This window comes from Pygoscelis adeliae, unplaced genomic scaffold, assembly GCF_000699105.1.
Source record: "Pygoscelis adeliae isolate BGI_AS28 unplaced genomic scaffold, ASM69910v1 Scaffold124, whole genome shotgun sequence".
Classification (NCBI taxonomy): Eukaryota; Metazoa; Chordata; class Aves; order Sphenisciformes; family Spheniscidae; genus Pygoscelis; species Pygoscelis adeliae.
The window spans coordinates 176150-187581 of record NW_008824791.1 but is presented as its reverse complement, the minus strand read 5'-3'; the positions used below and the strand labels follow the sequence as shown (position 1 = coordinate 187581).

Genomic DNA, 11432 nt, shown 5'->3' with positions numbered 1-11432 from the left:
TGTTGTTCCTTTACAAACTTCTCTTGACTCCTTTTATACAGGCACATAATACTCACCTCCTGAATGTAAATACTAATTATTTTTCCTTCTAAATAAGAACAATCAGAGATTCCTCCTGAACAACTAAAGAAGTCAGAATCATGCTACATCCAGGTAAAAAATATTATCTAAAATCCATTTCTATTCCAAGATGATGTGCCACTAGATAGGTGTAATTATTCTTCATGGATGCTACCTTCCAAGGAAAAGAGCATTCTTTGATTTATATTCTTGTATTTATTAACAGAAGTATTTTTAATACTCCAGAGAGCCTTCTTAAATTATGTGAAGTAGACAAAAAGATTAAGCCTAATTCAGAAAACCTGACCTCAGCTTTAGCTTTCAGTTATTGTCGCCAAATATTGTGACAGTCAAGATTACCAAAAGATTAATACAGAAAGAATTTAGTTCACTTAAATGTTTTTTGTGAAATTTTTGGGGGATTGTGAATACATTAATCTCTCCAATAGCAGCCTGGAAAATTTGGTCTCAGACTTAATAGTGCAAAACCAGGGTGGTTATCTTTGAGTAAATCTTCAGATTTTGAGGAATTGCTCTAGGAGGTGTATCTTGTGTCTTAGATAAATCACATCAACGTGGTGATTTTTAAGAACTGTGAGAGAAGCAATATTAGTCTATTAAAGGTCAGTTTTCCAGGCTCATGCAAACAGCACTTGCTGTCAAGAATACTTCATGTATTTCACTGTGATGTGCTTTTCAAGGATGAGGCCTGGTTTAGTACGTAAATGAACTTGGAGTACTTACAATATTTTTTCCCTTTTGTATCTGCTATAGAAAAGAATTTGGCAAAATCTTCAGGCTTGCTGTTGCATGCTGAACATATGATTTTTAAGGAATGAAAATTTTTTCCTCTCCTCCCATATCTTCCTGGGACTTTCTACCAGTTCAGTGCATATTGTTATTCTCTAAGAAAACAGAAGTTTGGAACAGATTACAGATTTTCTTAAAATGCCAGCTCATGAAGTTGGAAGATCAATTGAGGTCTTGTTGTGGTTTAACCCGGCAGGCAGCTAAACACCACACAGCCCTTCGCTCCCTCCCTGCCCCGCCCCCCCCAGTGGGATGGGGGAGAGAAGGGGGGGGGGGAGAAGTAAAATTCGTGGCTTGAGATACAGACAGATTAATAGGACAGAAAAGGAAGGGAAAATAATAATAATTATAAAAGAATATACAAAGCAAGTGATGCACAGTGCAATCGCTCACCACCCGCCGACCGATGCCCAGCCAGTCCCCGAGCAGCAGCCCCCCCGGCCAGCTTTCCCCAGCTTATGTACTGAGCATGACGTCACATGGTATGGAATGTCCCTTTGGCCAGTTTGGGTCAGCTGTCCTGGCTGTGCCCCCTCCCACCTTCTTGTGCACCTCCAGCCTTCTCAGTCGGCAGAGCATGGGAAGCTGAAAAGTCCTTGACTAGTGTGAGCACTGCTTAGCAACAACTAAAACATCGGTGTGTTACCAACGTTATTCTCATACTAAATCCAAAACACAGCACTGTACCAGGTACTTGGGATGAAAATTAACTCTATCCCAGCCGAAACCAGGACAGTTCTCTGTTTCTACCTAAGTGTAACAGCTGAGAGGAACCTACTTGGTTTCAAAAATGGAATATGTAACCTCCACTTCTTAAGCTAAAGAGCACTCTTCATGAAATTAAACCTTCAAACAGCTTTGGAACCCCAATCATTTTTTTCCCTTCTGTTTCTTTTCAAATTTTGATTGCAAGTCTGTATCCAATTTTTCAGAGCTTAGAGTTCAAGTGGTTTACTCTTAACAGTGAATGCTGATATGCTGACCTATTACATAATGATGAAAATACATTAAAAATGCAAAAAAGAAATCTGTAATACATCAGCAAAATTGCCTGGAAACAGTGATCTTTATTTTCTAAACTCTACCAGATTTCCTGTGCCTTTATTTTAATTGCATGTGCTGATTAAGCATGTACATTCCTCTTCCAAAAGCATCAGAGTTGTGCCTTCCTACTCATAGAGTGCAACTTCTTAGTGAAGAGTAAATTCTCTAACGTGTATTTTCATCAGTTTTTCAGACTGAAACACAGAGGAATACTCTTAGTCAATACTCAGTGAAAAAACACTTGAATAAATGTTGTGCCTACTGATATTTTTTCGGATCTTAAAATTTGTCAAGAATTACAGCAGTCAGGAACTATCTTTGAGATTGTTGTGGCAGTGTGAGACAACTTTGCAATGCAGTCAGTGCTGCATAGCACAGTGGTGATGAAATTCCTCTTGAGGAATATAAAGTATAAAAGGTCAAAAGATTTTCCTACATCTTTCTTTTAAATTAAATTCCATGCTGGGGTTTTTTTGTGTGTTTTGCCTCTCAGGATGTGATACCACATGCTGACAGTAAGATAAAAAGTTTTCTTTTTGTTTTCTTTGTCCTATCCTATTAACAGATCTTGCTCTCAAATATTTGGGGTCCTTCTGACAGAAAAACAGGAGGGAGAAAACAAAACTTAAAAGTTTTTCCATTCTGACCTCAATAATGTAAAAAACTGGCGTTGTGGCTGTCAACAGGCTGGCAAAGGTTCAGATAAAACTTGTTGGATATGCTATAAAGTAAGTTACTGTAACCACCTGAGTCTGTCCTGCATCAGTTGCTGTTGACCAGACATGAACCATGGATGTACCTTACAGGCCATTGTTTGCATGTCCTCTGTTACGGGTTATTAACCATGATGGGTTATTGGCTAGTAATTCTCTACATGCAGATGAATATTTACAGGAGTTCTCAGTAGAAGTATACTTTAAGGGGAGTGCAGGGTCGCCTTTATCCAGGATATAAAACAAAACAGTCTCTTTAGATTTGAAAGACTATTTCATGCCATTTAAAAATTAAAAAAAAAGAGAAAAATTCTGTCCCTCACTTGCTGCATCTGCAAATCAGACTACACTAGCAAACTGCAGCAAAGCTGTGAGTTGCAAACACAGCTGTTCAAGGAAAACTTAGTAGCCTGAGGGGAAAGATGGCAGAATTACTAAAGTGCCTTCACAGGGTACATTAAATTTAATTTCAAGTATTTCTAGTTATTGAACAAAAGAAGAAAAATGTGGCCTGTCCTGGGCTTCCAGAGTTAGTTGCACGTCCATCTATAAGCATAGATGCATATAGATAGCATAGATGTCCATCTATGGATTATTTGTAGCCTGGGAGACATGCCTTGGTGCACTGGAGCTGAATCTGCTCCCATTTCCCACCAGGTCCCCCTGCACCCAAGTGCTCAGAGGGAACATGATGCTTGGTGTGCTGTGAGTTCCTGTGCCCGTTCACATAGCACTAATCTCACTGCTTAGATAATCCCAGACTCTACCCCAGCAAGGACTGACAGATTAGATGCAATTACTGCTGTCAAATCACATTATGACTTACTTATTAAATGTAAGATTTCTGTTCAAGGCTAGTGGTGCTAAGCATGTTATGTATGTTCTTCAGCTTAAGTTTGTATAGTCACTTTACAAATATTAATGGTTAAATTGTTTCATTAATACCTTCTGGTGCATTTTATGATACTTGGTATCCTTCTGAAGGAGGAATAACTTTTATTTATCCTATCTCTTTTTTCCACTTAGGGTGGAGTCAAAGGGATGGTTGCCTTTTGTTTGTTTGTTTTTTAAGATAAAATAGTGTCTGTGTCATATAAGAGTCCCAGAAAGACAATTATGTCACCTTAATGCTTTATAAAGGGCTTTAGTAGCACTAGAATACTACTTAAGTAACCTTACCTACAATTTAGAAACAACTTACAAAACTAATTTTAAGAGGTATCTAATAAAGTTTATGAGAACCACTGCAAATTAATTAATAATAATAAAAACAACAGAAGAGGAAGAATTACAGTTTAATTGCCATCTAGTCATCTCCTCAGTGTAGGCTATCACAACTCTTTCTGATTTTTGTTCTCTTATTAGCTGGTATCAGTAGAACCCTTTTTGTCCCTGTACGCATCATGACTTTGGTAGCAGAGAGATTTCTGCAAATGTACTGTTTTGTCACTTAAGAAAACAGGTATAGGACATAACACAGCAATAAGCCACTAATTTACAGGTTTATTACTGTGTATTGAGTTGCATATTTTCACATACAAGTACACTGAGAAGCTTACAGGCAAATTAAAACGGAAAGTGTCCTAGCAAGGAAGCACTAAGCCTGTGGGGAAAAAATGATGGGAAGATGCAAATAGAAACTGTACAGAAAAAATAATTTACACGAATGCTTTTGTGATAAATGTGCAAATTACAAATAAACTGGGTTTGCGTGCATTGTACCCAGACATCCATCTAAGACAGGACCTTCGAAATAGCATCATTTTTTCCAAAATGATTGCTCTTCATTCATTCAGTCTGATGACCAGCTGGATAAAGGTAAGCCAATCAAACACTCTTTGGATCATGCCTGGTATATAAAAATAGCCATACTTCACTAGTCAGGTCAAAAGTATTTCTGGTCCACTCTCCTGTCTCTGGCAATACCCAGGAGCATGTGCCTAGGGAACAGGTACCCCCCAGTCACCCCCTCTGCTTCCAGCAGCCTGTGGCCACTCAATCAAATAACAAGTTCAATAAATGGGTTTAATGGGCTTTTCCTCCATGAAATTGTCTAATTGCTTTTTGAAATCATATTTACTTTTAGTCTCCATACCACCTTGTGGTAATCAGTTCCACAGTATAATTACACAAACGTTCTTTTTTCTTTTTTAAAGGAATCTGAGTGATCCTTTCTCAAATTATTTTGCAGGAATATTTCAAAGAATTCCAGAAAGGCTGTCTTGGGGTTAAAGATAAATAAGACTTTTCAGTTCGGTGACCTGCAATTTTTATGGCCACAGTTAAGATCCTTACCTGTCACCGTAGCAAAAGGATCAGATAAAAATTCTAAATGGCACTGCCTTCCTACATCCTTAAAGTCCAAGCATCTTATTCCTGTGGATTGCAGACTGATGGTGCTAATATATAACGCTGAGAGAGACTTAGTGAGAATTTTGCTATGGGGAAAAAGCTGGGGTCAGAGTTTAGTCCCTTGAAGCTTCTCCATAAAATAGCTGCTGATTTCTCTGTCCTGATATCGTTGCCCTCATCGTCCGTGATTTTTATGTTTCAAATTCTTCATTACATTTTCCCCTATATTTCATAGCACCGTGCATAGAAAACTTGGAATTTCCTAGATATGATTTATCAGAGCCTCAAGGGCCTTTATTTCATAACCTGTGTTAGTAGCCTTCAGTCACTTCCATGGCATATGAAGGTCTAAGTGCAGGTGCCATCTGGTACAGTGCTGAGAGGCTCCAGGTGACCTGGCTTTTTTTTTTTCCCAATCATGTTCAGAGGAAACTAAGCACATGCAACATATATTCGATACAGGCGCTATTCGGGCAATAGGTTTCTGTGTACAACTGTTGATGCTGGATTTAAGTCTTTGGAATTAAATTCTGGTTTTCACTCTGATGCATAAGTTCACCTTCTTCTTTCCAGGCCTCACGCTTCTTTTATGGCAGAATTTTATATATATATATTTTTTATATATATGTATATATACACTTTCTTGAAGTGCCATACGTTCTCAAAGCCCTGTCAGTCTCTCTGCTATGTGTTTCTTTTCCTCTTCTAGCTGCTTCCCCTCCCCTTTATATTACATTGCCTGCAGACCTACAATGCAAGTTCTTCACTACTTCTGTATTCTCCCTCATTCTACTTCTGGACTTTACTTGTAGGGTCATACACATGCAGAAACATAATCCCCAACTAACCTGGATCTGCAGATATGATAAGTCTGAGAAAATTGTGCTTTAACTAGAGAAGTATCTTTTCCTCAGAGTGAAAGCGAGGATAGTATTAAATTGCTAAAAAGAACAGTGCTGCCAGCACAGCCCTTCTAATCTGCGTGTAATTCATCCCTATAATCCCCCAGTAAAGCTATCCTAATAGGAACATGGCCTACAAGAACTCCTTTAAAAGCAGTTTCTTCTCCGACTTGCACTCAATTCTAGCTTCCGTGCTTCCATTTTATTCTGGGCTATTGCACTGCTTCTTCAAGTCCTTCTGGGTGTTCTCTCTTATTTCTTTTTTAATTATGACCTTTGCTGATAAGCATGTTGTGCCTTTTCACATGCATATTTTGTCAAATGCTGCAGTGTAAAATTTAAGGTTTTTTCAGATTCCTCAAATAGATAATTTAGAACCGCTTGATGATTATCTGGAAGAGTTACTTAAATAAAATGTGGATTTCTCTGGCACTTTAACCTTGTCTTCTGCAAGGACAAACACAACAGAGTTAGGAAATTCTTCCATGCCATATGAAAGGAATATGCATGTTTTCAAGGACTGAGATGGCTTAGTCTTTGATACTCACATTTATGCTGTCACTTTTTTCAGAAGCACATTTGAAAATGAAAAATGTACAAAAAATGATTGTAGACTCCTGTGTTTACAAAAAACCTAATTGTCTATGGCTTCTGAAACCTATGGTTAAAACATTTGATTTTTTTCCTTTGAATACTGCTGTTATTTCTGAAAAAAAAAAGGAAGTCTGAGTAACATTTGAGTTTTAAAACACTTCCTCTTTTTGTTGAACAAGAAATTTGGTAGGTATACACTTGGAAAATTCTGTGTCGGCATTTCCAATTACTCACTATTGAAAATTTAGATTTGATGAACAAAGATAAAAGACTGAAGATTGCTACTTCAAGCTACCTTTCTTTTGCTTGCTGTTCTTAGTTATTACAAATACAGCATTCTTTGCCTGCTAGTGATATTTTCAAGTGGAGTATTTCCAAATACCACTTCACATGGGTCAGATTTATTCTGGTTTTAGTCAGTATTTTACATAGGTAATCCCTGCTGCTTCTCAGTATTGAAGGCCTTGGTCCTATAACTGACAGCATGTTAGCGGACAGCTATTGTTGCTCTGGGGAGATTGTTGAAAGGGGTGTAAGGAAAGACTAGAGATCAGAAAAATCACCTTTTAATGATAGCTACAGTACATGTTGCTACTGAAGTCCTCCAGGCACCCAGGTGTGCTTTTATTTTCCCCTTCTCTCCCTCCTCAGCAGCATTGCCCTGACTGACTGCAGGCTCTGGTTTATGCAATGTAGTTATAAATATGTGCTGAAAGCCTGTTCCAGTCACAGCCCAGCTTGTTCCAGCCCTGTCACCTTTTGCAGCGAAGGCTTGTACAATTTTCTGAGAAATATTTTGCAATTCTGATCTTACATGATTAGTGTGTCCCAGCTCTTTATTTGCCTAAAGAATTAAACAGAGTCCAAAATACTGGACGACTACGCAAACCTGTATGCTGTGACACAGAGCCTGCCCTAAACCTTCTGCTGCAGGGGCAGCTGGCCCGGGTTCGGTTACGCCACCCTCACTTTGCACACCTGATGGGATACAACATTGCTCATCCCTCATGTCACCTGAAAACCAGCTTTCATGACATGTCCAACAGTAGCATCCAGTTTCTTTGCGGTTTTCATATCAAATTTGTCTCTTGTGGCTGTTGATACTGCCTTTGCAGCCGAACCAGCCTGAACCTTGGCCCAGAGGAAAATTCAGCTGATGCAGCTGTACAGCGCTCCAGGGGCAGCCAGACTGCATTCTGCTCTGCAGAGTGAAGTAGAAATGCTGCTCACCTTTCCTCTTGTGAGACACCACCAGAGTGCCATTGGTGAGACAACACCTTTACAGTAGGCTTAAGTGTAACAATTGTATTTTTATGTTCTACCAGTTTAGTCTTTAACTACTGCGTGACATAGCATATGCTGTAAGGCTTAAATACTGTAAAACCGTAAACTGCTATGTACCGCTATACAGCACAGACATTATAACATTACTCTACAAGCTTCCATAAACAATTTGAATCAGCAGAAGAAGCAGTCCTGCACCCCCTCTACTGCTGGCCACCCTTTTCCACCCCCACTGAATCTGTTCTCTTGTACAACCCAGTGTTTTGTGAGACCAGGCAATGCAAAATTTAAGTGACGCTGTCTAAAGCTAACTATATTTATTAGTATTCAATTTTATTGCAAGCTTTTGCCTGGATCTCTTCTTACAGTTTTTCCCAAGTGCAACCACAAACACTCATGCTGGCCTAAGGGAAGGGAAAGCATGGGATTGAATGAGCAGTGGCAGTAGGGGAGAAGTTTTTAGGACAACATTGGCTTATGCAAGACTCAGATACTTGTAGAACTGCCGTCTAAAGACAATGGCAAGTTTTTTGTGCTTAGTGTATAGCTGCTTTCAGTTTTTTTCAGGTTATCCAAGTCAAATCATGTTGCAGTTGTGGCCTAGAAAGTAAGATTTGGACCACGGTATATACAGAAGTAATAAAAATGAAAAGTCAGTTGGTACAAGGCAGCTGCACAAAAGGTATCCAAATATTAAAATGGGGCTGAAGGTTTAGTTAAAACCTTGTGAATTATTAAAACAAAGGTTTAGAAACTACTTGTAAAGTCCCTGTGTGTTCCTTATTCAATATTCATCCAGTTTACATAGCTTTAGCACCACAGATGCCAACGCAAAATGAGAATCAGCATAATCAGTCCTCGCCCTGCTGAGGCTCTGCAAACTGCACAAAGACAGTAATCAGCTGATAAAACCATGGTGCACTAAAACTGGGCACCAGTAATCTTGCTAGGGTGCTATATTTACTTAGTCTATATTGGTAGTGATCTGTAAGAGGTTTAAAGTAGCTCTCAAAGGCAGAGTTGGTGTCTGAATGATTGTTGTTGGGAAGCAAGAACGAACATTTGTATGAATAAATACTGAAAAAGGTTACCTGGTACGTTTGATGCTATGGGTGCTGCTGGATCAGCAGATGACATTAATGCTATGGAAATTCACCATTGGTACACAAAATTTATGAAGGAGTGCCCATCTGGACAACTTTGTCTGCATGAATTTAAACACGTCCTGGATCTACACAGACTTACTCCAGAAGCTAACAGCTACGTTGAACAAGTATTTCACACATTTGACATGAATAAGGTAAGAATTCATTCTTAAATCACTGGCTTTCTTATGGCTGTATCATTTGATGCATTCAGCGACGTGTCTCAGAGGGCTTGCAATGCTGACTATTCAGAGGTAATTGGAAGTGATTCAGAGGTGATTCCATAGAAAACTACGGGCAAATAAACATGAGTAGCAGGCAAACAATTTTGAATGCTCTGTTCCCAGTACATTTTGCCATTTTGAAAATTGCATACAGTCATTCTAATACATGTTGAATAGTTGCTCATCTTTGAAGCCTGAATTTTTACTATTATTATTATTATTATTGTTATTTTCAGTGTGTGTTAATAATTGGAAGTTTTATTTATATAACTCTGCTCGAAAAATCTTTTTTAAAGCGGAAGTGTTTGGCTGGGTCCATAGGTATTAATGCTTTAAGAATATGCAACATAGACACAATATGATTCCTTCTGTCACCAAATAAAATATTGCTGGATTCATTCCGAGCACCTTCTGTGGCTTAGTTTGGTATCACTCAATTCCCCTTTTCCAAAGGCACATCTGTCTGGTTTTCATCCATCATCCCAATTTTACTGCTTAACATCCTAGGTCATCCCAAAGGCATCCAGCAGCTGTTAGTTGCATTGCCATCTTATGTTCTTCCAACTCGGTGTTCATACAGGTTTCTTCTAGCCATGAGACCCATCCAGAAGACTGCACCTTGTTATTTTCCCTTTAAGCCAAAATAACACTTTTTATCAAATGCTACAGAAGATGTGGAGACTTGTCTGTAATTCCTACAAAAGTGTTTGTCCTTGACTGAAATAAGGTTTAGGCTGAATCGTCAATACTGCACAATCAAAGTCTGCTTCCAGCTAATAGAACAGATGGGCCCATCATGGTATAAAAACTTATTAAAAAAAAAAAAAAAAGCATTACTGTTCTCTACCCACGTCATTGATCTCAATGAATTCAGAGATGCAATGAAAAATGTGTTACTACGTTACATAAATGACTTTAGTGGCAGGTTAAAACTGGTCCAAATTGTAGCCAGAACTACTCCAGACAGTTTCAATTTCCAGAAATGGCCTTTCTGTTCTTTATTATGAAATGAATTATATTTGTTTCAGAAAATGCTGAGAGTATAAGGTACCTTGAGTGTTTTTACATCCAACATTTAATTTCTGGTATGATGCCTAGTAAGAATTCTCAGAGTTGGTACCTTTGTTACACCGTTTTCTTGTTGTGCGTATTTCCACCGCCACCCCCAACTCAGATTGCTTTTTTGGCATTATGTAATTCTTTCTTACATAATCTTCAGGTACTCTTCCTATAAAATAAGGCTCATCACATACTCTTTCCTTCCCCCCGCCAATTACCAGATGGTTAAATATACTGGAATTTGATTAAGTAGCATCACCTAACTCAATAAATGTGCTAATTACAGATGATGAGAAAACTTCTAGTCCATTAGCATGGAATCTGACTGGCAGAAATTGTCAACTTACCGTGTTCTTTCCAACTAATAAATCGATGCATTATGTTCCCCAGTAAAGCTTTATCAACGCTAACTTTCTTGGGTAACACGCATGGACAGTGTCTGAGCTCATCTAAGAGCTTTTTCAGTTTAGCTTTAATGTGTGCTCCAAAAAGCCCCTGACATTTCAGTGCTCTTGAAAAATATATGGAAATATTTCCAAAGTTTGTTTTAGAGAAATACTTTCAAAGCAACTAGTCACCTGAGGATGTTTCAGAAGATTGAGCCTGCAGCTGGCTTTAGTTTCTCTTCAGAAAACTGGAACGTGAGATAAACACTTCCTGAAAATCAGGCTGCTGTCAAGATGCTAGCATACCACTGCAGGACCAACCACAGGCATAGGGAAATTGAGTGTTTGCCATGAGATAACTGAGGGTGGGGAGAGGGAAGAAGAAAGTACCCTTCAAATGGTTTTACACCAACAGAAATGCCTCAGAGAACTTGCCACTACTGCTGATATTGGTCTATGTATTTGAAAATATCTATTGTACTCAGTAAATAGTGCATCCAGTACAGGAAGAGAGTGCAGAATAAATTAGATGATACAAACTTTCAGGGCACAGTTGTTCTTTATCCAACTTACCCCATTCAGCTTTCTCTACTATTTGTAGTCTTTGTAATACTATGTGTAATCAAAACTATAACAGTTTTCTTCAGTTGCTTATACTACTTATAGTATTGAGAATGTGCATATAGACGCTGATACTTGCTTTTTATATACTTCAAGCATTACAATCCAACATGTTACAGTTGTGAAGAATACTTTTCTATAGCTAGGTTATTTAGAGTACCTTTCTGTAAGGAAAAAGTATTTTGCAAAAGTAGCTAGTCACTCTGTATGAAGACAAGCCTTAGGTGAACCTGGAACC

General features: G+C 38.5%; 1 protein-coding gene across 1 annotated transcript in view; it reads left to right on the top strand.

Annotated features, from left to right (window-relative positions):
- Positions 1-8867: 8867 nt before the first annotated feature.
- GUCA1C (guanylate cyclase activator 1C) overlaps positions 8868-11432 on the top strand; it is a 35783-nt gene continuing 33218 nt past the window's right edge. The window contains exon 1 of the mRNA XM_009323882.1: positions 8868-9059. Coding sequence (XP_009322157.1) covers positions 8868-9059 — 192 coding nt within the window. The remainder of the gene's footprint in view (positions 9060-11432) is intronic.